The sequence below is a fragment of the Artemia sp. Qi Xiang Cuo genome, chromosome 14, assembly GCF_049724085.1.
Source record: "Artemia sp. Qi Xiang Cuo chromosome 14, ASM4972408v1, whole genome shotgun sequence".
Lineage (NCBI taxonomy): Eukaryota > Metazoa > Arthropoda > Branchiopoda > Anostraca > Artemiidae > Artemia > Artemia sp. Qi Xiang Cuo.
In genome coordinates, this window is record NC_142807.1 from 22,244,975 (window position 1) to 22,272,121 (window position 27,147).

Consider the following 27,147-nt stretch of genomic DNA (forward strand, 5'->3'; position numbering starts at 1 on the left):
TTTTTAAGATTAAAAAGATCTAAGAGGAAACTAGCACCCCCTCCCCATACCCTTTTTTCCCCAAAACCATCCGATACAAATTTTGAGATAGCCAGTTTTTTGAAAACTGTCCAAAAATTAGATAACAAAAACTCCGGTGTCTACAGAATCCCCCAGGGCCCAGGGGGTAGGCGTTGTAAGTGTTGTCCTGGGGCCGTATATGGTTCTTATGAAAGGGATGCTCGCATAAAATTCAGAGAGGGCTCATTTGATTGGAAATTGAAATTTCTAGCTCACTTTTAAGAGTCAAAAGAGATCAGAGGGCAACTAGCCCCGCCCCTCCCCACACACCCTTTTTCCCCAAGCCTATCCGATAAAATTTTAAAAATAGCCATTTCATTAAAAATAATTCAAAGGTCAGATAAGAAAAAACTTCTCTGTTGATGCACCCCCCCATGGCCCGGAGGCAGGCGTTGTAAGTAATATTCTGGGGGCATATATTATTTTTATGGAAGGGATGCTTGTATTAACTTCGGAGAGGGTTCATTTGATTGGAAATTGAAATTTCTTGTTCACTTTTTAAGAGTCAAAAGAGATTGGAGGGCAACTAGCCCCCCCCCCTCCTTCCACGCCCTAAATGCATCATATAAAAATTTTGAGATAGACATTTCGTTAAAAATAGTTCAAAGTTCAGATAACAAAAACTCCGGTGTCGACACAGCCCCCAGGGCCCAAGGGTATGCATTGTAAGTTATGCTCTGGGAGCATATATGGTTGTTATGGAAGGGATGCTCGTATAAACTTCAAAGAGGGCTCATTTGACTGGAAATTGAAAGTTGTAATTCCCTTTTTAAGAGTAAAAAGTGATCGGAGGGCAGCTATCCTCCCCCCCCCCCACTCCCTTTATTTTTTCTCAGACGCACTTCATATAGAAGAAGGGGTCGTCATATAAACTTCAAAGGGGGCTCATTTCAAAGGGGGCAAACTTTTTTCACTTTAATATTGTTACTTTGATACCACTTTTGATACTTTGATGAAGATTTGATTTTTTTTATTTTTTGTTTATTTTGAATTAAGGAATTTTTAAAAACTTGAAACTTTATGCAATCAAAAATGAACAAAAATTAATTTTAAAAAAACTTTCCAAAAAATAAGATTTTCAAAGAAAACTAAAGGTCATTATAAACTTAAGCTCAGCAGATACAAATACCATAATGTACCAAATGTACAGAAATTAAATGAACAATCATAGCAAAAAACATACAACAAGTAATAATATAAATAAATAAACAGATCTTAAAGCGAGTAATGCTTAGATTAAACATGAAAATCAAGCTTAAACCGAAAAAAATTATTTTGCTATTGAAGTATAAATGAAACTTAAAACGAAAAGAAATCCAATAAACAATCATTTCAAACAAACATAAAACAGACAATGATGTAAATGAATAAATAAATTTTAAAACGCTCAAGTCTTAAACTAATATGCAAATCAAGCTTGAAACGAACAAAAATCACTACAAACAAGAGTTTGGGTATCGCCTCCTTCTTTCCCTGCAAAAGTCTAAAACCTTCTGTGCCATTGACACTTTACTGAAAACTATATACGTCTTGAACAGTCTTGGAAAGTATAAATAACATAGAATTGAATATTTGATATATAATGATATTAGTTGTTAAAAGAAGCATCAGTTCAAGAATTTATTTCACTCTAATTTTATTTTTATTTTCAACGCTGTAAGAACTTGAAAGGATAATATTTGTAATATAATTCGTTTTCAGTGAAGCGCCAATGACGCAGTAGGCTTTTGGTTTTTATTTACAGTTTAGGAAGGGGGCAGTATCCAAACTCTTGTTTATAATGAAACTATATTCGTCTTGAACAACTTAAGAGAGAACTAATAAATTAAACTGAATATTTTATGTATAATGATATTAATTGCTGAGAGCTGATCACTTTAAAATTTTACTATAATTTTAATGTTTATTTTCAATATTAAGTACGAAAGAAAATATTTGTAATAAAGTTGGTTTTCAGTAAAGAGCCAATGACGCAGTAGGTTTTAGAGTTTTACAGTAAGAGAAGGAGGTGATACCCAAACTCTTGTTTGTAGTGATTTTTGTTCGTTTCAAGCTTGACTTGCATATTCAAGTTAAGTTTCACTCGTTTTAAGATTTATTTATTCATTTACATTAATATCTATTCTATGTTTGTTTGCAATGATTGTTTATTCATTTTTTGTTTGTTTTGACTTTCGTTTATACTTCAAAAGCAAAATATTTTTTTTCGTTTTAAGCTTGATTTTCATATTCAATCTAAGGATTACTCGCTTTAAGATCTATTTATTCATTTATATTTTTACTTGTTGTATGTTTTTTTCCTATGATTATTTATTTAATTTCTGTTCGTTTTGGGTTTCATTTATTCTTTAAAGCGGCGTTCACAAGGGTGTCTAGCTAGAATCCCATGTCTAGACACGTGTCTAGCCAGAATCCAATGTCTAGGCAACGACCGTTCACAAGTAAAATTCGGTGCTTAGCTAAAACTACAAATTTAGTTTCAAATTGTCATTTCTAGCCAATCAACAGAGCTTATGCGGGCAAAACTTTCAAAATTGTAATCCCTATTTTTACTATCGCAAGCTAATGGATGAGACAAGCAAAACAGTTGCCTTAGTGTGCTTCACTATTATGTCTGGTGTTGCATATTTGCCTAAAATGAAAAAAAAAACATTAATGAGAAAACAAAAATTAGACTTCAGTTTACAAATGTAAACAAAAATGATGAAAATAGTAAGAACTTGACACATTCTGATTGGCTGTAGTTGAAAATCCTAGACATTGAGTTCTAGAGTCTAGAACTCAATGTCTAGCCAAGCGCCTTGTCTAGCATGTCTAGCTAAGTGCCGAATTTTATTTGTGAACGGTCGTTGGCTAGGCATTGAATTCTGGCTAGACACGTGTCTAGACATGGGATTCTAGCTAGACACGCTTGTGAACGCCGCTTTAATTAATGTAAGAAAGGTCTACGGTGGAATTGTAGGATTATTTTCAGAAACTCGGGTGATTTCAGCAGCTTGGAATCTTAAGAAAAATTATATCATTGACATTGAATTTCACTTCCGCGAACTATGGAAAAAGAAGAAAATAGGCAAATGATATAATTGGTAAGGGAAAAATTAAATACTTTAGTTATCTAAGAGGAATGAAATTTTATTATGAGTAGATTTATTTGTAATTAGCAGGCCTGATGATAGCTGTGGCAATCTCCAGACTCTTTCACTGCATTATTTCAGTGTAAATTTACAGTTGCCTAGGCTTAGGGCAAGGAAAACAATCAGCTAGGAAAAAATAGGCTACACCATTAGATTCCAATAGGCTATGAACTACTTTAACCCTTCCCCCTAATTTGAAAATATATAACCTATATTATTTGTACATTGTGCTATGTTGTTGCTCTTGTTTCAACCACATAGGCCCACCTATGAATAGAATCAACAGTGTCAAAATCAAGAAGTGGAAAAACACATGGGTGATATGCTAAACCTATTTAATTTGGATATCCACTCTTTGACTATTAGAAAAAATTAGTTTATAAGCTTATATAGAATGGTATTATCCAATCTCCTTATAATTACAAACATTTTAGTCATCTAGTTAGAAAATTTGGCCCATCTGTATAGGAAAAATCTAAATTTGCTAACTAGTTGACAATAAGGTCAATATATACCAAATCATATTATTGAGTTAGGACTAAAGTGAATACACCATTCGATGCCTTTTTTATGCTGATTACAAATATAATAAGTATTTTTATTGGAAATGAATTTCAGCCCCCCCCTATATATGCCAATTCAGGGTTAGGTTAGGTATAGGCTATATAGGGGGGGGGGCTGAAATTCATTTCCGATAGAAATGCTTATTATATTTGTAATCAGCATAAAAAAAGGCATCAAATGGTGCATTCACTTTATTTGAAACTCAATAATATGATTTAGTATTATATTGACCAACAATAAATATTGCCCCAGTAAAACTTTCATTTTCCAACTAGTTGACTAATAACTTCTCCCCAGCAAAACTTAATTTTGCCAACTAGCTGGAAACAAACATTGCCCCAGAAAACGATTTATTTTTCATTATTTCTAATTTTTTCCATTAGTCAAAGGGTGGAGTCCCATTTAATTTTGGGGTAGAATTCTAGTTTAGATACTTTTGGCTATCTTGGAAAGGGGTTAGGTTAGGAAAATGCAACTTTCATGAATAGGTCTACAGACTAAAGTATGTCCTGGGAAGGTATTTTGAAGTACCTATCTCCACTCCTTCAATGCTCTCAGTTGGATAACATCTTATTGCCCAAGCCAGTTAAATAATTACAAGTGAACAATACACCTATGTAATGCAATTAATTTATTTTTGACTATCTTCTTAGGCAGTGCTTACTAATTTGTGTGATGGGAAAAGGAAAGAAAAGGCAGATTGAATTGGAATCATCTCACCTCTCTACTGATTATATATTCATGTATGAAACAATACAAAACCTTGCAGCTAGGGCAAAACAGATTTTATCAACTGTTAAAATTATTCAAAATGATGTGCAGGGTCTAAGGAATGAAATAACTGAAATTAGACCTGAAATAAGAAGTGTATCTTCCAGGACCCTTACTCAGCCACTTTCAAACAAAATACTAATACTAGAAAATGCTGAATAGCGAAATAACATTATTGCATGGCATTTAAAGTGTTTGTCAAAAGATGGTAGTCATGATAAAATCAATGAACTATTGCTGAAATTATGTGTTCGATGTGATTTTTAAATCATGGAGCAAAATAATAAATTTACCAAGTTCATACTTGAAAATACAAATAACAAACGCATGGTTTTGCAAGCAAATAAAAAAATTAGAAACCATGAATTCAGAAAAAGAAATAAAGATTGAGCATTGCCATAATGTCTCAAAGGTTTACTTAAAAGATAATGTCAGCAAGTGAGTCCGGAAAATTAGATCATCTCTTATAAAGAAGAAAAATGAGATCAAACAGAAAGGTTCACTAGCCTGGATCCCACCAGTAGTTCCCCCTGTGCTGTGCTACATTGATGAATTTGCCATCAAAAAGAAATTAGATTGGTTCAAATTGTGACTGGTTGACTATTGTGAATATAGATTCTGTGGTTTGGTTGGGAAGTAACTTTTGTTTTGTTTTTCTTATTTTGTTTGATTTTTCAAGTGTAACTATCTAACCTTCATATACTGAGAAGGGGAAAAAAATTCCTCTTTTTATCAATATCTAGGTGTTATTTATTATATTATGGCTAACAGCAGAGTGTTATGTTGTTGTCCATGAGAACAAGCCCATTCAGTGTGATTTGCAATGTTTTTCGTTTCTGGTAGGGGGAGACTGGGAGGCTATCTTTTTGCATGGCACTAAATTATCATAATGGATTGTGATTTGAATGAAATCCCGTTATCAGGGCTACAGGGATTAGAAAGAAGTCAGTCTTAATTGGTTCGGTTTTTTAAGATCATTTAGCTCATGAGATTAATAATATATAACATTCTTTTTATATTCCACCAAATAAACATGTATTTTTTAATGAAATAACTCAAAAAAATTCTTAATCTAGGAGTATATCGTTTTGGAACTGTCAGGGATGGGTGAGCAGACAGGTGTGATTGAGAAGTTTTTATTTGATTTGGACACTGATATTTTAGGCCTTTGCAAGACTTTCTTAGATGAAATTTCTGCAATTAAAATTGATGTAAAAGAATACCAATTTTTTCATAGAAATAGAACCCAGCAAAAACAGGATGGCTTAGCTGTTTTAATTAAAAATTATATTCCTGCACAAATGAGAGATGATTTTTTACAGTTTAATATTGAAATGAATTTTGAATTTTTTGTAGTTGAATGTTTTTTGCCTAATAATGCAAAACCCTTAATAGTAGTGATATACTTTCCCCCTCTTCTAGTAAGGTAAATTTCGTAAGTAGATCCTGTTTCGGCCAGGGGATATTAGCGATATTAGAATTATGTATTTTAGATATTGCAAGTTTTTATTGTATGTACCTCGCAGATACAGTAATAGAAAGATGATGCGGATTTTTGGCACTCCGGATATTGTAAATTGTTTTGTCAGACAAAGTAGCCGTCTTCAAGAGAACATTTATGCTACTTTGGGTGTTAACCACCCACTTATCCAGGTAGCCACAGCGCATTGAGTGTAATATTTATTTATTTATTTATTGTGTTGTTGTTAAATGTATCTTTGTGTTTTTTTTGTTTGTTTTTTTCTCTCTCTCTTTTCTTGTGTTACTCCACTTCATTTTCTGTATAGTGGGTCAAAAATAAAATATTATTATTATTATTGGAAAATATAATAGTTTACCTTTCAAGTCTGTGTATTCCATTCATGATCCTTGGCAACTTTAACATAGACCTAATGAGATGTTTACCTTCAGACCATCATGGGATTGATAATTATGCATTACAGTTTTAGAATGTTCACTTTCTTGTAATTTATATCTGGTTTGTTTTGTCCTGTCATGTGTAGTCAACTCATCTACTTTGCTTATTGACAATATTCTCTTGCCTTATACATGTGAGGCTACGTCTGTGATTATGGATGAATCAGCAGATCATTGTATGATTATGTTGGATTATAACATTCAAAAGACTTTGATTAGGGAGATAATTACAAGAAAGAGAAACCTGTCACTTAAAAATATACATAATTTAAAAGTAGCCCTTAGTGATGTAGATTGGAGTGAAGTTTTAGAAGAGAGAGATCCTAATAGATCATTGGATATTTTTATAGAGTATTAAATGAACAATTTGACCATCATTGTCCTTATGAAAAAATACATTGTAAAATATTTTTCCATGAAAACCATAGATTAGTGAGTCACTCCTGAGATCAGTTAATGAAAAAAAATCATCTATATAAGATAAGAATGAAATATCCATCACATGATAATATTATACAATTTAAAAATCTGTTGGTGAAAACTCTTAGAACAAGTGAGAAAATGTATTTTGAAAATTCTTTAGGAATGCAGGTTCACCCAAAAAAAACATGGATCTAATTAAACAAAAGGGTGGAAACAATTGGAATAATTTTTACCCAGAATTACTAATAGATAAAAATGGTCTTGAATCAAAGGGAAATTGAGCTATTGCAGAATCTTTCAGTGCTCATTTTGCTAGTATTGGTTCTGATGTTGCTCGTGGTCTTGGCTCAACTTCAGCTCATTCATATAAAGAATACCTTCATCAATCAGAGGATACAAGTATGTTTTTGACCCCAGTTAGTCTTGATGAATTCCAAAAAAAAATTAATAGATTTAAATACAGGTAATTCATTAAGTTTGGATGAAACTTTCAACTAATCTTTTGAAACACCTTGCATCTGTAATTCATACACCTCTTGTTTATATTTTTAATTTGTGTTTATCTTCTGGGGTATTCCCTACTAAATGGAAAATTGCCCGAGTTATCCCACGGTATAAAAGAGGTGATAAAACTAATGTTGATAATTACCAACCTATTGCAATACTTCCTCCTTTGTCAAAGATTCTGCAAAAGTTATTTCACAAAAGAATCTTTGTCTTATTTAGATAAAAAAATCTTTTAACCAAAAGCCAGTTTGGGTTTAGACTGGGTTGTTCTACTGAACAAGCAGTTGCAGCCCTTTTGCTTAAAACTAATGATTCACTGAATAATGGTAATTATGTATCATGCATTTTCTATGATATAAGAAAGGTATTTGATACTCTAAATCATTCCAATTTGTTTGAAAAATTGAATAACTCTGGAATTTGTAGAAAGGTATTGGATTTAATAAAGTCATAACTATGTAATTGCAGATTCCAAGTAGACCTACAAGGCCATCTGTCTCAGCCTAACTCCCTGGATGATATTGGAGTGCCCCAGGGGTCTATACTTGGACTGTTACTATTTTTTATATATATTAATGATCTCCCTAATTGTCTATCCTATAAGGATAGCCTAGCACTTATTTTTGCAGATGATACAGTGGTATCTGTTGAAGCTAAAACCCCTTCATTATTGATTGAGAATATGGCATCTGAAATGAATTCAGTTATTGAGTGGTTTTCTTGTAATTGTCTAGTTCTCAATTTGTCTAAGACAGAATTTATGGTTTTTGGGAGATCTAAGCAAGGAGTTGCTAAAGCAGGGATTGATGAGTTAGTTGTTTCTGGGTGAAGAATTAGACGGGTTAAGACATATAGATATTAGGGGATTATTCTTGATGAGCTTTTATGTTTCTGTAGTCATTCTGACCATCTTCATATAAAATTAGCCCAAAATTTAGGATGTTTACATCAATTAAAGTATGTTTTTTCCTTTTTCAATTATTAAAATTCTTTATCATTCTTTAATAGAATCATACCTAAGATATTGTTCCATTATTTACCTAAATACATTTCCTAATCATTTTAAACACCTCCAGACATTGCAAAACAAAACTGTAAGAATCCTTGGTACTTTTTTTCATTGTCCTGCACAACTTCAAAATCTTTCTATTTTTATTTCTTCATATATTAAACCTTCATCAACTTAGGGATTGCAATTATCACTCTGGCATTATGATAATTGGTCTCCGGTGAGTTATTTTTATGAATCACAAATTCTTGTTACCCCTATTAGCTCACTCACTTCTTCGTTGGCTCGTTTTGAAGTGTATAGAATCCCTTTGATCAATTGTGAAATAGATAAATTTTCAATAAGGTGCCAAATCCCTGCTATAGCAAATAGGCTAAAATTAAATAGTAAATTTAAAAATCTTGATAGCCAATCACTTTTAAACAGTAAATTAGTAGAATATATTATTAACCTTTGATGATGGGATGATTCTTCTTGATAATTTGTTTCTTAGAATTATTTTTAGATTTTGCCATGCTGGGATAGCCTCCTTTGTCCTTCTCCTTCTATATGTTATGATGTTTTTTGGTTTATCTTCTTTATCTTTATTTTTGGAGTACTTGAACTCATTGTAATAATTGTTAGCCTTCCTTTCGAGCGTAGCTCCCAATTGGCTCTATTTAATTATTTGTGTTGTTTATATTTGTATGAAATAGAATTTATCTATCTATCTCTAGAGGGTCCTGAAATTTGCCTACATGATGGGTTTCAACCTATTGAAAGTTTGACAAAACAACATTTTATCTTATTTTTTCAGTTATCAATTTCTTTTTCTCTGGCTTTAGTTCTGAAAATGCAATTCCTGTTATTTGAGTAGAATTTTAAGCCATATCAATGTTTTTTGGTTTTTTTTTCAAAACTTGGAAAATGTTTTTGCATATCTTTAAAACCTTATAAATTGGGATTGAACAAAGTTGTGAAGCTAAAACAATTTTGTTGTACTTCATTTAAGCAGAAGATCTATTTTGCGAGGTTTTACTTTTATAACACACAGATTCTTAAATGTCATCTAAGGTCAGGACCCTCTAGAGAGAGAAGGAGTGGAGGTGGGTACTTCAAAATACCTTCCTGGGACATACTTTAGCATGTAGACCCATCCCTGAAAGTTTCATTTTCCAAACCTAATTCCTTTCCAAGATATCCAAAAGTAGCTAAGGTAGAATTTTACCTAATTTGGGCTATAGCCTAGATTGACACATTAAAGAGATTTGGGGGGGGGGGGTAAAGTATAGTGGAAGCACCTTCAGAATGTGTAAGCAATCATATAGGCCTATTTTTACCTATCTTGGTATCAGTGTAAAGTTGATGATGTTGAGAAGAAAACACTATAAATTCTGAAAACAACTTTAAAATAGCCTAAAATGCTTAATCATCATTCCCAAAAATCGCTTTACTTTACCTAGGCTACACCCTTCCCCATCATCCCAGTGTGTAAAATATAAAGCAGTAAATTTGCAGGTGGCACTATAATTTAACTAGGATGAAAGTGAAAACATCATTTGATGCCTTTTTTAGGAAAAAGGTGTATATTTGAGTTGCCCAATAGATGAGGTTTGAATTGTTATAAATACATATTATGGAATATATTACTCTTAAAAAACTTATTTATAAACTAGTGATATGTTTTTAACAACTTTTCAATAACTTAACTAGTGTTGATAACTGATTTGTGTGGTTACAAAAATGAAATATCTTTGGGGCCCCTGTAAGGGCTCAAGATGCAATTTGCAACAGAAACAATTATTGAATTATGAAAGAGCATAAAAAAGGCATCAAATGATGTTTTCACTTTCATCCTAGCTAAAATATAGTGCCACCTGCAAATTTACCACATAAAACCCAAGTTAGGCTATATATTTCCCTTGCATTTTCTGTTTCTTGATTTTCTCAACATGAAAGTAAAGTACAGTGCTTATAGAAATGATATAAATAAGTATTTTAGGACTTTTTTAAGTTATGTTTAGAATTTTATAGTGATTCCCTCTAAACAGCCCCAACTATATATAGAGACCACTGTCTCATTCTGAAAATCAGAAGAAGAAGCATATTCTCTTTTTAGTCAAGCAATATAGCAACAGCAACCTTATATGAAAATTAAAATATATTTTCTTGTGAATTATTATCGCTTCTAATCAGCAGTTGTACCAAACCAATCCTGCTCAACTCATCCTCAGGGCTATACTGTGGTGTTTCTCCTCCCCATATTTTTGTGAAGACGGTTTTATATAATTATATTTTCCCTTCTTGTTTTAGTTTTTTTTTTTTTTTTTTTTTTTTTTAAGCTTTTTCCAATAGGCAATGTTTTTAAGTCCTCCAAAAAAAAAGTCCCACCAGATCCCAAATCAAATTCCGGTGAAAGTGCCATAGTGAAAGATACCCATCTTGGCTGGTCAAGCACACTATCTCTAAGTTCAAATGATAGCTCCAATTCGGAGAATAGGACAATGATAAGTGTAGGGGCTAATGTAACCATAAATGATGATAATGGGTTTCAAGAGGTCCTCTCTAGAAGCTCTAAAAAAGGAAAAAAATCTCCCAAATCAAAAGCATGTCCCCTCTCCCTGCCCAAAATCCATCCTCCAAAAACTTCGGAATTTACATTAAAAGTAATCCTACCACCCCCTTTGAAATTAAAATGATCTCAGCGATAAGAATTGCAATTTTTAAATTGATAAAATCAATGTTCTCTATTAATATTAACCATAATGAATCTCTGCTAATAGCTATAGAAGATCAGAAATCAGCAGATACAATAATAAACCTAAAATCCCTTCCGAATACCCCAATTATTGCATCTAATTGGAACCCAAAACAATCACCAACTAAAATGGTAGTTTATAATGTTCCCCCAGAGATATCCACTCAGGAGTTAACTGAAGGCCTCTCAGATAGAGCTGGAAACACAATCCCAGTTGAGGATGTTACCCAACTTGGCAAACCTAACTCTAATGGCCTAAAAACTAGTAGATCCTTCTTATTGAAACTGATGGAAAAAAGAAATATCCCAGAGAAACTATTCCTATTTGGGCAAATCAAACCACACAAGGAATACAAACCTAAGCCTATCCAGTGTCAGAAGTGTCAGAAACTGGGAAACACGACAAACAAATGTAATGAAATTCTCAGAGAGTTTAGTAATTGCAAAGTCTTGCATCATAAAGAGCTGACAACTTGCAACAACACTCAGCCTACATGCATCAATTGCAAAGGCCCTCATAAAGCTACAAATAAATCATTATGCCCTGCATACAAGAAAAGAGCTCTAATACTCCAAATATCAACAGAAAAGGCCATCCCATACCCCTTTGCAGCAATGGAAGCAAATGCTGCCCAACAATACCAAATAAAGCCTGTGATGAAGCCAACCAAAACCCCCAAGTCAAACGCCCCAATGCAACAAGCACCCCATATAAAACCCCCTCTTCTAAGCCCCCTCGCTAACATCCCTATCATAAGGAATCACCAAGTCAACAAGCACCTGTGGCCAATTTTTTGAAGTCTGCCTGCCCCCCCCCCCTCCCAAGAAGAACCACACCAGACATAGTACCACAAATTAAACCCTTAACTAAAACAAAGGATGCACAACCAAAAACGCAATCCCCAAACCTATGCTTATTCATTCTTAACTGTAATGCAGTTCAGGCCATGAACATACATCAACTACAGAAGACAAAAATCATTGCAGAATTGGCAAAAATCTACATCCCAGATGATATGCTCATTCAAGCAAAAAAAGATCTTGCTTTACTTTTAACAAAGCTGAACATTGATACACAGTCATATGAAGATTATTCTTACATATATCAATACTCCAATGGAATGTGAGATAAATGAACTAATATCTTTTATGAATAATAATTCCATTAATATTGCTTGCCTCCAGGAAACTCATTTAACCCAAAATCAACAAATTAAGTCTCTGGGATATACTATCCTCAGAAAGGATAGATCTTCAGAGAGAAAAGGAGGCGGGGTAGCTTTATTAGTTAAAAATAATATAAAATTTTATGGCATCAATTTTCCAGATTTTGCAAATGATGTTGATGTAAATGGTATCAGTGTTTGGCTGAATAATTTAAAAACCTACATAATAAGCTTTTATAACCCTAATGGCCAAACTACAGATGCCAAGGATTTCTTTAATTATATAAATAATTCTAATATGTTAAAAAATATCATTATTTGTGGAGATCTCAATGCCCACAGCCTTTTGTGGGGGAATAAACCAGCAAATAAAGCTGGTAAATTCATTGAGCATATGACTTCAAATAATAATGAATTAGCTGTTGCTACCCTTCCAAACCTGAATACATATTTCAACCCCAAAAGTGGCAGATTCTCCACATTTGGCCTACAAATTGTGTCATTAAATATTTTGAATAGAATTTACATAAATAAAATTGATAGTCTATGTACTGACCACTTTGCTATAGTTTGCTCCCTAAATGAACCTGCTGAAACTTTATCTCATACCTACAAATATATCAACACTAAAGCAATTTGGTCTATGTTCCAAAATAAGCTAAATGATGAAATTACAAGTTTCACCCAAAGTTCATGCATCTCTAACACAACAATTGACACACATGCTGAAGCCTTGACATCTTTACTAATAAATACAGCTAAATCATGCTATCCCCAGGACAACACCTAAGAAAACATTCCCTAAACAAATTCCTAAAACATGGAGGACGAATGAGTGCCTAAAAACATGGAGAATAAAAAGGCAGCTAGGACAGTGATCATAAAAAAACCATCACCTACTACACATTTAAAAAATTACAAGCAGAATCTAATCTAAAAAGGACTATAATAGATGCTAAATATAAATACTGGAATAATTATGCAAATAATCTCTCCAGAGAAACACATGAGCCAATTATACATAAAGTCATAAGCCACATCTGTCGGAAAAAGACTTCCCCCAACCCACTCCTGTATGAGCTTACACATAATAATACCCATTATGACAATGATAAGGAAAAAGCTAACCTATTTGCAACACTTTTTGTTAATAAGCTAACATCAAATAGTCAAAGCAAACTATCCACAATTCCTATGAACCCAAGTTACCAACCAAGCCCAGGATCCGATTACATAACTAATCCATTTTCAATCTAGGAATTGAATAATGCAATACATCATATTAAGACCAAAACTAGTGGCAGCTATGACAATATACACCCTACATGGATAAAGAATCTCACACCTTCATACAAACAAGAACTGCTAAATTGTTATAATCACGCTTGGGCATCTTCTAGGTTCCCCAATATATGGAAATGTTCGTCCCTCCTCCTACCAATGCTATAGAAAAACAAATATACTAAAAAGACTTCTTTCCACACTTTGGGGCTGTAAGGAAAAAACCTTACTCCAGTTTTATAAATCACATATAAGACCCCATATTGACTATGGGCTCATCGTCTATGGTGCATGTGCAAAGACCCAGGTGCAAAAAATTGAAACAACACAAAATGATATAATACGTCTCATATTTGGTCTTAGGAAACCCACAAGCACCAAGTTTCTGCTTATGGAGAGTGGATTAACAACAATAAGGGAGAGACGTAGGTTACTCTTGACAAAACATCTTACAAAAATAGAATCAAATAGCTCACACACATTACATAATTGGTTAAGAATTCCAGCAATGTATAGAAGCATTGCAGATGAGTATGCCAATATTCAGAAGAAGTTCCCCATACCAGCAAAGTCTATTGCACCCATTTTCCCCTGATCCCCCCCATGGAATTGGTCAAGTCCCATAATAAATAATGAATTCTCAAAGAGGAATAAAGATTTATCCCCCATTTCTTTTGTCCGGAAAAAATTTGCAGAACTTAATACAATTACTTATGAAAATCACTTCCAAATTTTTGTTGATGGGTCAAAAATGAATGAGAAGGTTGCAAGTGGTGTTTTCCTTCCTCACCTGAAAATTGCAATGGGAGAGATATTATATAATAATTTATCTATAATGTCTGCTGAGTTAAATGCCATAATCATGGCATTATAACACCTTAAGGAAAACCAACCTTTGATTGCAAATTCAAATAATGTTATCATATATTCCGACTCTCTATCAAGCCTTGAGTTGCTGGCCTCAGCTCCTCAATATAAGTTGGACATTGACACTTATCATTGTCTCAGTATTATTGATAATCTTGCTTCAAGTGGCATAAAAACTTATATTCAGTACATTCCTAGCCACTCTGGCATAAGTGGTAATCATCAGGTTGATGAAATAGCAAAAATTGCTATAAATATTGACCAGCCAAGTGGGAGACCAATCCCAATTAGAGATAATTACCGATTGAGGCTATCAGATATTAATTTTAATAAGATTAATCCTATCCTTTCCCCCTTTCCCAATAAGTATCTTTCTAAAATTTATCATAGAATTCGTTCTGGAACAAATGGACTAAATTTCCTTGCATTCTCTTATAAGTTTTCTAATTCAAGTGGTTCAATTCCCCTGTCCCCTCTTTGCAGGCATTGTAATATGAATAATGAAATAATTGACCATTGCCTATTTGCATGTAATATGCTGACGTCTGCACAACATACCTTGCTTTGTAAACTGTTAAAATGCTTCAAACACCACAAAATCTCACTATCAGCTAAGAGCCTAGCCAACTATACCTGCACACAGAGCACAGAAATCAATATATATCATCTTATATTTGAACTCCTTGAGTCAAAAGATCTACTGAAAGATATCTCAAAATATCTAATAAATAAGAGACAACCAAGACAGTAGCTCTGTAGCCCGCAGAGTGAAGCAAAAAGAAGAGGGCTAAATAGTATCAACTGAATAGCCTGCCTGCTGTGAATTAGAAGAAGAAGAAGAAATATAGCCAACTATGGGCTATTCCCGCAATATTTCACATTAGTTTACTGGCTTCTTGAAGGGTAATATGTTGTCATAATTATCACGGACTTGTTAAGAAGATTCACTCTAACCACAGAGCTTTTTTGCCTGCTGAGCTTAGGAGATTCAGACAAGAATATGGTAGACAGATCTGGATATAAATGAAGTCACCTCTTCCAGTTTTTTGCCATAAATACATGCATAGTCTCACATGAGGAGTATATACCCCTGTATGGCAACACTACTGCTGTGTATCTTCAGGTTGAGATTGGTCCGTGTGAGATAAGTCAATAGAATCAGTTGTGATAATTAAAAGTGTGAAATATTTCATTTCGGTCTAAAACAATTTATTCATGAGTCATGTATAGACGCAGCCCGAATAATCGGTGAGTGCATCCAGAATTGCCAGGTTTCGCATTTTACGAAGATAAAAAAAGACATGAGCCTCTAAGTAGCATATGTCTCTATTTATCAGGTCTTGTTGCAATTCAGAATGGCAGAAGAGGATTATCTTATGGAGCTATAACATGGGGACCTGGCATTTGTCTCCTTTTTTTAAGAAAAAGGATACATATGCCATAAAGTGGAATGGCTAAAAATGCTTGAATTTAGTTTATACCACTGAAAAGACCATTAAAAGTTGGTTTAGAATATGTTCCCTTCATCCCCATTAGCCTCACCCTTCAGAGCAACCACAGCTAACAAACTTTTCCTTTTCTGGCTCTCCTGAAAAGTTGCAAAAATGGCATACAGCTGACAAACTTTTTTCTGTTTTTTGGCTCTCCTGAAAAGTTACAAAAATGGCATATGTTGCACTGTTAATTATCACAGCCAAGATAGTTTGATAGAATTAAGCAAATATAGAAACTACTACACTGGGAACTAAAAATTTGTTTTGAGGCCTTGCATATTGCAGTGAGGTGCCATAAATTTGGGCCAAACATTTTCTACAGAAGTCCAGTTAAAATCCAAGCTTATTTTGATGAATTATACCCAAGTAAAAGATGCCTAGTTAGGTGGTTAGCCCAGCAAAGGTCAAGGGACTGTGAAGGCCAGAACATTCCTCAAATGTAACAAGCCAAAGCATCTTATACCCATCCTCAGCATTAGAGTTGTTGTCCCTGCATAGGTTGCATTTCTTGACACTTCCCAGCAAGTTTCAAAATAAAGTTGAGGAAATTGCTCAAAGCAAAGAAAAAAACTTGAGAAAAGCTTTTTGTTGACAGATTTTTTTTTAGAATTTCATAAAGATGAACAATCCACTTCTGCATTTCTTGCAAAGCTTACTTTTCTTTATCACCTGGACAACAAACAGCATTTGTTTGGGAAAAATTTATCTCCCCTTTAACAAGAAGGCTTCCTATGCCTTAGGAAAAAATGATCATTTGATTTAGTTTTTTGTTGTTGTACCTTTTATTGTTTTGTAATGCCACTTTGACTTAATAATAAAGATCTATTTCTTGCCTGAATTTTAAGTATCCATAGTTAATTGCCAGTCAAAAGATCTGAAAGTGGCAATTGAGAACTTCAGTGTAGTTTCAATTGTGCATGTTTACTAGATTATCGTTGCATTTTGAATTACCTGATGCATGACTTCAGGAGTCATAACTCATTGGAATGAACTGAAGGACTCAACTGTTAGCGCTTCCTTCATCCAGTCTTTCAGATACCATACTTGACAAGGAGTAGGAGAAGAGGCAGTAGAGGTTTGCCTGGGAGTCATCAACTCAAGAGCACTACAGCTCTAGAGGGCCTTAAAACTCTCAAATGGATTAATGTGAAGTGGTGACTTTCCAGAGGACTAAGGATGGCTTAGACAATGAGGGGAAAAGTGTTACTTCTTGATAAATAATTATTTCCAATCAGCTGCTAGACATAATTACCACTGCCCTGTTGCTTTGTATGATAGATATGGATGTGTTCATTATACTAAGCATTTCCCTGCTGAGTTGTCTTTTGATGTTTCTCTGAGGATTTTTGAAAAAAAATTAATTGATTTTTACCTTGAGGGGCAATCCTGCATACAATTACCAAAACACCAAATTTTATATTCTCCATGCACTTTTCCATTTCTTGATTTGATCAATGTTGCTTCTTTGCTGTTAAATGTATTCAAAGAAAAGAATGACATGTGGAGAAATGCTTGGAAACCATATAATATGGCTATATATTTACACATTAGGGGGAAGGAGGGGGGGAACACTTTTAGGTGTGATATAAATATTTAAGAATTTCTTAAAATTATTTTCAGAATTTTATAGTGTTTCCTTCTTAGGAGGAGTAATATTGCATCAGCACCAAAAAGAGCTGTGCTAGCCTACATTTTTTTTCTATTTCCATTTGGTTACAATATGTCAGGGTTATGTTCTTACACAATTTTAATCATTAAATTTTTTTTTTTTTTTTACTGCCTATTAATGGCAGTGTTTGTCTGTTGCTATAGCAATCAGGAAGCTATACTTTCTAGAGCTCTATGATGATGTATTTTTTTGCTCATTTTTCATGCATGTTCCTTGTTTTCAAACTTGGTGCCTGCTAAGTTTTAAAACTGCATAGCTGCATGTAGAGGTAGCTAAAAATGAATTTCCTTGGTTTTTGCAGCTTTTTAAGGCATAGGGTTTAAATTTACTTTAAAATTGGTTAAGTTGATGGTGTAAGTTTCAACTCAACCTATCTGAAGAATCAGATTTCATTTTTACTATTTTTGGTACTGTAACAGTTTTTGTTTTGACAGCCAAAATGTAATTGTTCAAAAAATTGTCAGCTAAGGGTTTTTTTGTGGTAGAAGAAAGCCTTAGGCCAAATTTCATCATGATCTGGAAGGTTATTTAGAATATGGTACAAAACACTATCTTAGTTAAATTGGTAACAGTGGACTTAGTGGCTCTCTAGTAGAAAACATGTTGATGAAATAAAAAAAGTTACTATTAACTTCCTTATTTTTCTAAACATTATATTAGCTTTTCTGACAGTGCACTCCCTTCCCTGATGGTCTCAGATATAATCCCAATTAATATATTTCTTCTTTGTTAATAGGTATTTATCTGTATTCTCAACCAACTTTTAGGCCTATCTGCTTGCAAAAGAATTTGAGATCAGTTGGATAAAGATAAAACTTTAAAATGTGATAAACACTAGAAGGAAACATTATAGGCTAGCCTGATTAATAGACATGCTGCATATTATAAAGCAAAAATTTCATTGTTTTCCTGTTTTCTGTTAGTTTTGTATATATCCTAGGGTTATATCTTGGACTTATAGGGGGCTGGGGTTCATTGTCACAAATGCATATATGAAATTTGAAAAGAGAATACCTTAAAAAATCTAATTGTAGGCTTTGCCTATTGTAGATTATAGTGGGAATAGATAACTTATTTACCCTAGTGGCTATGTGTTGCTCCATTAGGGGGTAGGGATAAAGTGATGAAATGGGCTTGAATTTTTGTGCTTTTTGTGGGGATTTATTCAAAAGAGCCCCTGTGATTCAGGTTTAGCATTTTCTCTTCTCTCAATTAATTCACTAGCTAGTAGATAACACACAACCCAATCTACCTTTTAATGCTCTCTCTCTGAATATCCTAATTCCTACCCTCACAATTGCTATTTTGAGCTTTTAGGAACACCCTGTTCCTTATTTATTTAGCAAGTAGAACAAAGATGGATATACTATTCAGCATTTTTTTTTTATTTTAGGTGTCACTGCTCTTTCAAGAGTGATGACATACTACTAATCATTACCTCACTTTGTTTTTGGGGTTTTTCTTATGCCTTCTCTTAAATGCTTCAAGAAAAAGATTTTCCAGGATTATTTATGTTGGAAGGTCATTCCAAATTGCAACAGATAATTGGGTGAAACCTGTTTTCAAGTATTCCTAGTAGTGTATACCCTGTCCAAGGTAGTTCTGATGAGCTGTACTTTAGCTAGTAAAAACTTTATTTCAAGTACAAACTCTCTTTTCACTTTTCTATACTGTTTGTCTTAAATGTTTTGTTTCATCTTATTATGCAATTATAAAATAAATGGCTTTCTTTGTTCAAAATGCTAGAAGATCTATAGAAATTAGAAAAGGCTCTATTCTTCACATTCCTAGATCCATGGGCATTACCTATAGACTTAAAGCCATAGAATTCTTTTTCCATCTCTATATAGCTTTCCACAATTTCTTATATGCCTTTCAAATTTGCATCAGTCTTTAAGAAGAAGATATAATTTGCTGTGTTCTAAAACTTGGAATAAGCGCGTAAAATTGTTTTACTAATAACTGATAGTAGCAATTGGCCAAGAAATAAAAGTTATTCAGTCAGGGAAAGAAAAGACGTCAGCAGCAACATTTAAAGAAATTTAAAATAAATTTTCTTGTGAAATATTATCTCAATTAATCATCAGTTGTACCGAACCAATCCTGCTCAAATCACCCTCAGGGCTATACTGTGGTGTTTCTCTTCCCCATAGTATAGTGCAGACGGTTTGATATCATTGTATTATCCCTTCTTGTTTTAGTTTTGTTTCAGTTTAAAGCTTTTTCCAATAGGCAATGATTAGAAGTCCTCCAAAAAAAAAGTCCCCCCAGATCCCAAATACCAGGGAAACTGATACCCATTTTGGCTGGTCAAGCTCACTATCTCAAAGTTCAAATGATAGCTCCAATTCTGAGAATAGGACAATGATCAGTGTAGGGGCTAATGTCACCATAAATAATGATAAAGGGTTTCAATAGGTCCTTTCTAGAAGTTCTAAAAAAGAAAAAAATCTCCCCAATCAAAAGCATTTTCCCTCTCCCTGCCCAAGATCCTCCCTCTCAAAACTTAGGAATTTACCTTAAAATTACTCCTATTACCCCCTTTGAAATAAAAAAGATTACTGCAATAAGAGTTGCAACTTTTAAATTGCTAAAATCAACGTTCTCTCTTAATATTCACCGTGATGGATATCTGCTAATAGCTGTCCAAGATCAGAAATCAGCAGACACAATAATTAACCTAAAATCCCTTCTGAATACCCCATTTAATGCATCTAAATGGAACCCAAAGCAATCACCAACAAAAATAGTAGTTTATTATGTTCCCCCAGAAATATCCATTCAGGAGTTAAAAAAAGGGCTCTCAGATAGGGCTGGAAACACAATCCCAGTTGAAGATGTTACCCAACTTGGCAAACCAAACTCTAATGGCCTAAAAACAAGTAGATCATTCTTATTTACACTGAAGGAAAAAATTAAAATCCCAGAAGAGGTATTCCTATTTGGGCAAATCAAACCACACAAGGAATACAAACCTAAGCCAATCCAGTGTCAGAAGTGTCTCAAACTGGGACACGCAGCAAACAGATTTAAGTAAACTTTCCTATAGCACAATGATTTTAAAGCAGTTAATCTTAATGAGTTGACAACTTGCAAAAGCACTCAGTCTACAAGTATTAATTCCACAAGCCCACTTGAATCTAAAGATAATTCATTATGCCCTGTATATAAGAAAAGAGCTCTAACACTCCAAATAACAACAGAAAAGGCCATCCCATACCCCTTTGCAGCAATGGAAGCAAATGCTGCCCAACAATACCAAATAAAGCCCGTAATGAAACCAACTAAAACCCCCAAGTCAAACCCTCCCAATGCATCAAGTACCCCATATAAAACACCATCCTCTAAGCCCCCTACCTCGAATCCCTATCAGAAGGAATCACCAAGTCAACAAGCCTCCTTGTCCGGATAGATGAGGTCAGCCTTGCCCGCCCTCCCAAGAAGAAACAAACCAGAAACACTACCCGGAATTGATCCCTCAACTGACAAACAGGATGCACAACCAAACATGCAATCCCCAAATATATGCTTATTCATTCTAAACTGTAATGCAGTTCAGGCCATGAACATAAATCAACTACAGAAAACAAAAATCATTGCAGAATTGGCAAAATCTACATCCCTGATGATATGCTCATTCAAGCAAAAAAAGATCTTGCTTTACTTTTAACAAAGGTGAACATTGATACACAGTCATATGAAAAATAAATCAACACAACACATATCAATACTCCAGTGGAACATAAGATCACTCACAGAAAATAAGCTAAATGAACTTATATCTTTTATGAATAATAATTCCATTAATATTGCTTGCCTCCAGGAAACTCATTTAACCCCAAATCCACAAATTAAGTCTCTGGGATATACTATCCTGAGAAAGGATAGATCATCAGAGAGAAAAGGAGGTGGGGTAGCATTATTAGTTAAAAATAATACAAAATTCTGTGGCATCAATTTTCCAGATTTTGCAAATAATGTTGATGCAATTGGTATCAGTGTTTGGCTGAATAATATAAAAACCTACATAATAAGCTTTTATAACCCTAATGGCGAAACTACTGATGCCATGGATTTCTTTAATTATATAAATAATTCTAATATGTTAAACAATATCATTATTTGTGGAGACTTCAATGCCCACAGCCTTTTGTGGGGGAATAAACCAGCAAATAAAGCTGGTAAATTGATTGAGCATATGACTTCAAATAATAATGAATTAGCTGTTGCTACTCCTCCAAACCTGAATACATATTTCAACCCCAAAAGTGGCAGATTCTCCACAATTGACCTACAAATTGTGTCATTAAATATTTTGAATAAAATTTATATAAATAAAATTGATAGTCTATGTACTGACCACTTTGCTATAGTTTGCTCCCTAGATGAACCGGCTGAAACTCTATCACATACCTCCAAATATATCAACTCTAAAGCAAATTGGTCTATGTTCCAAAATAAGGTAAATGATGAAATTACAAGCTTCACCCAAAATTCATGCATTCCAAACACAACAGTTGACACACATGCTGAACTCTTGACATCTTTACTAATAAATGCAGCCAATCATGCTATCCCCAGGACAACACCTAAGAAAACATTCCCTAAACACATTCCTAAAGCATGGTGGACAAATGAGTGCCAAAATAAATGGAGTATATAAAAAGAGCTTGGACAGAATTCTTAAAAAAAAAAAACACCAACTACATATTTTAAAAAATTACAAGCAGAATGTAATCTAAAAAGGACTATAATAGAGGCTAAATATAACTACTGGAATAATTTTGCAAATAATCTCTCCATAGAAACACATGAGCCAATTATACATAAAGTCATAAGCCACATATGCGGGAAAAAGACTCCCCCCAACCCACTCCTGTATGAGCTTATACATAATAATAACCATTATGACAATGATAATGAAAAAGCTAAGCTATTTGCAACTCTTTTTGTTAATAAGCTAACATCAAATAATCAAAGCAAACTGTCCCCAATTCCTATGAACCCAAGTTACCAACCACGCCCAGGATCTGAGTACATAATTAGTCGATTTTCTCTCCAGGAAATGAATAATGCAGTACATCATATTAGGACCAAAACGAGCGGCAGCTATAACAATATACACCCTACATGGATAAATAATCTCCCCCTTTCATACAAACAAGAACTGCTAAATTGTTATAATCACGCTTGGGCATCTTCTGTGTTCCCCGATGTATGGAAATGTTCGTCCCTCCTACCAATCCTAAAGAAAAATAAACCCAAAGATAGCCCTGAGTCCTATAGGCCCATAATGATTACTCCTGTGATGGGGAAAATAATGGAGAAAATGATCTATCATAGACTCCTCTGGTTTGTTAAAAAAAATAATATGATCCCTCAAACTCAAACTGGATTCAGGAAACACCACTCCTCAACAGATGCTTTCACTTGCTAACAAATGCAATAAATGAATCTTTCTAAAAAAATAATGTCCTAGTTGCAGCTTTTCTAGATTTTGAAGGGGCATATGACAATGTGAGCCACCAAATCCTTTTAAACAAACTTGTAAACCTTGGACTACCCCCCAAGCTAGTATCTTTTATTAAATCCTTCATAGAATTTCGAAGTTTCATTGTTTGTGTTGGTTCAGCCTCTTCACCCCAAAAGACAACAGCCAAAGGCCTACCTCAGGGAGCAGTCTCAAGTTGCCTCCTGTTTGCCTTATATCTCTGGGACATGAACCTACCCCACAAGAATCTATAATATGCTGACGATCTGGTGCTATGGTCATCTGGTAGCACCTTTGAGATAGCACAGCCAAATCTGCAAAAGTCACTTTTCCAATTTGAAGAATTCTCTCAACATTCAGATTTACCCATTGCACCTACCAAGTCGAAAATAATCCAATTTCACCGAAAGCGAAACCATGTTAATGCAAAAATAACTCTAAATAAAACAACTATTCCAGAAGATAATCATATTAATTACCTAGTTCTCATGCTTGACCAAAAACTTAATTTCCACTTCCACATTTCAAACACAATAAAAAAATGCTATAGAAAAACAAATATACTAAAAAGACTTCTTTCCACACCCTGGGGCTGTAAGGAGAAAACCTTACTCCAGTTTTATAAATCACATATAAGACCCCATATTGACTATGGGCTCATCGTCTATGGTGCATGAGCAAAGACCCAGATGCAAAAATTGAAACAAGACAAATGATATAACACGTCTCATATTTGGTCTTAGGAAACCCACAAGCACCAAGTTTCTGCTTATGGAGAGTGGATTAACAACAATAAGGGAGAGACGTAGCTTTCTCTTGACAAAACATCTTACAAAAATTGAATCAAATAGCTCACACACCCTACACAATTGGTTAAGAAATTCAGCCATGTATAGAGGCATTGCAAATGAGTATGCCAATATCCAGAAGAAGTTCCCCATGCCAGAAAAGTCATTTGCACCTATTTTCCGCCAATCCCCTCCACGGAATCGGTCAATTCCCATAATAAATACTGATTATTAAAAGTGGAATAAAGATTTAACCCCCATTACTTCTGTCCAGAAAAAATTTGCGGAACTTGATACAATTACATATAAAAATCATTTCCAAATTTTTGTTGATGGGTCAAAAATGAATGAGAAGGTTGCAAGTGGTGCTTTCCTTCCTCACCTGAAAATTGTAATGGGCGAGAGATTATATAATAATTTATCTATAATGTGTGCTGAGTTAAATGCCATAATCATGGCATTAGAACACCTTAAGGAAAACCAACCTTTGATTACAAATTCAAATAATATTATTGTATATTCCGACTCTCTATCAAGCCTTGAGTTGCTGGCCTCAGCCCCTCAGTATAAGTTGGACATTGACACTTATCATTGTCTCAGTATTATAGATAATCTTGCTTCAAGTGGCCTAAGAACTTATTTTCAGTATATTCCTAGCCACTCTGGTATAAGTGATAATCATCAGGTTGATGAAATAGCAAAAAATGCTATAAATATTGACCAGCCAAGTGGGAGACCAATCCCGATCAGAGATATTTACCGATGGAGGCTATCAGATATTAATTTTAATAAGATTAATCCTATCCTTTCCCCCTTTCCCAATAAGTATCTTTCTAAAATTTATCATAGAATTCGTTCTGGAACAAATGGACTAAATTTTCTTGCATTCTCGTATAAGTTTTCTAATTCAAGTGGTTCAATTCCCCTGTCCCCTCTTTGCAGGCATTGTAATATGAATAATGAAACAATTGACCATTGCCTATTTGAATGTAATATGCTGACGTCTGCACAACATACCTTGCTTTGTAAACTGTTAAAATGCTTCAAACACCACAAAATCTCACTTATCAGCCAAGAGCCTAGCCAACTATACCTGCACACAGAGCACAGAAATCGATATCTATCATCTTATATTTGAACTCCTCGAGTCGAAAGATCTACTGAAAGATATCTGAGAATATCTAATAAATAAGAGACAACCAAGCCAGTAGCTCTGTAGCCCACAGAGTGAAGCAAAAGGAAAAGGGCTAAATAGTATCAACTGAATAGCCCGCCTTCTGTGAATTAGAAAAAGAAGAAGAAGGAATAAAAAAAAATATATTCAGCTACTTGTAGTTTGACAATGTGACTGCTACTCTTCAGATTGACTAATTTTTTTTAATAATATCCAATTTAATTTAGTTCCACCTTCAATTGGAATTTTCTAAGTATTTCCCTACTCAGTTTCTATGGCAATCGATGTTTTTCTTGAAATGATCCAATTCAGATTTTGAGAAAGGTCTGGTGGAATTGTAGGATTATTTTCAGAAGTTTTGGTTAGTTCAGTTGGAACATTCCAGCTTGGAATCTGGATGAAAATTCATTAATTGGTATTTTATGTCACATCTATCAAATGTAGAAAAAGAAGAACAGAGGTAAATGATATAATTGGTAAAAAAAAGCAGGATCTCCAGAAATCAGGAAAGAATCGATTCATCACATTCATGGATCCATGGGCAGTAAATCTAGACTTAGAGTCATAAAGATTATTTTTCTATATCTATATATTTTTCTATATCTATATATCTTTATATAAATTCCTAAATGCCTTTGAAATGTACATTGGTCTTTAAGAAGAAGTATAATTTGCTGTGCTCCAAAATTTGGAAAATAATATTAGACTACCTATAATTCAATAACATGACTGCTATTCTTTAAAATGACAAAATTTTGTTCAGTAAAATTCAGTTGAATTAAAATTTGATTTCAGTTGGAATTTTCCAAACATTTCCTCACTCAATTGCACATAAATTTACGTTTCTTCTTGAAAATGGTGGCGAAATTCAGAATTTGAAATAGGTCTATGGATTGCAGAATTATTTTGGAAGTTAGGTTGTTTCAGCAGCCTGGAATCTCAAGGGGAATTCGATTAATGGAATTTTATTTCCCTTCCATGAATTATGGAAAAAGAAGAAAACTGGAAAATGTTGGACTTTTGAGATGCTGTAGATAAAACTTTAAGAGAAGAACAGTTTGGTTTTAGGAAGGGTAGAAGAAGTGTTGACCTTAAAACTCAGTTTTATGGATTATGAGCAAGTCTTTGATTCAGCTTATAGAAGAGCTTTAGTGAAAGTCCGATCCTTGTATGGTATACCAGATAAATACATTAAAGGGGTTTGTGCTATGTACGGGAATAACATAGAAAATAAGGCTAGTTCCAGGTTTTATGTTAAATCGGAAGTTAAGTGGGGTTGAACCCTATCCTGATTTATATCATTTTGATGGACTTTGTCCTAAGGAGCACAGCAAAGGCAATGGGAGAACACGGAGTCAATTGGGAAAATAAAACTTTCCTAGACTTAGATTATGCTGATGATACAAGCATCCTAGAGGAAAATGTTAGCAAAAGGAGTGAATTTTTAGAGGTTCTGCTAGTTCAGGGTGCAAGAATAGGTTTCAAAATTAATGTTACAAAGATGAAGTTGCTATGATTTAGAATAAGTGAAGGCAAAGAGGTGATGTTGGGTAGCAAGAAGATCAATTCAGTGGACAGCTTCACTTACCTAGTTAGGGTTATTAATCAAGGCGTATTATTACTGTAATACAGGAAAGATATCACTCAATAGGGATAAAGAACCATATTTCAGGGAAAAATTTGGATCTGAAAAGGCTCTGATATTTCCCCTCCAAGTGTTGGGCAAATGTGTATTCAAGCTTCTGACATACCATTCCCCTTCTAACTGTAAATCCTGGTTGTGTCAGTAACTTGTATAAATATGTTTCTTAAGTTTATCTATCTTTCAGGTGGTATTCAAGATTGAATTGTAATGGCAGGAAATGACCAGATGCCTAAAGTTGATTTAGCAAAAGACAGACCAAAATTTTCTGAAGCCCAATTGGACCATATGCGACTGGTAGAAAAGTTGAATGCATTGAGAGTTACAGAATTGCAACGCCTAAAAAGAAATAATTACATAACTGCTGGAGTAATTGCTACATGCGTTCTTGGTATATATGGCTACTCAATGTTTGCTGTGAAACAAGAAAAATTTTTAGATGAACTAGAATAAA

At 34.0% G+C, this 27,147-nt stretch overlaps 1 protein-coding gene across 2 annotated transcripts; it reads left to right on the plus strand.

The window, feature by feature from the left end:
* Positions 1-2,994: 2,994 nt before the first annotated feature.
* Ccdc56 (Coiled-coil domain containing 56) lies at positions 2,995-27,146 on the plus strand. Of its 2 annotated transcripts, none has more exons than XM_089100115.1 (2): positions 2,995-3,146; positions 26,881-27,146. In XM_089100115.1, the coding sequence occupies exon 2, from the start codon at positions 26,904-26,906 to the stop codon at positions 27,144-27,146; it is 243 nt and encodes an 80-aa protein (XP_088956241.1). In that variant the 5' UTR covers positions 2,995-3,146; positions 26,881-26,903. The 2 variants fall into 2 exon arrangements, with proteins under 2 accessions (XP_088956241.1, XP_088956242.1); XM_089100116.1 differs by lacking the exon at positions 2,995-3,146 and adding an exon at positions 25,514-25,527.
* The last annotated feature ends 1 nt before the right edge of the window (position 27,147 follows it).

What these genes read in the sequence shown, in the direction of transcription:
- Ccdc56 (XM_089100115.1), top strand. Translation starts at nt 26,904, where the DNA reads ATGGCAGGAAATGACCAGATGCCTAAAGTTGATTTAGCAAAAGACAGA.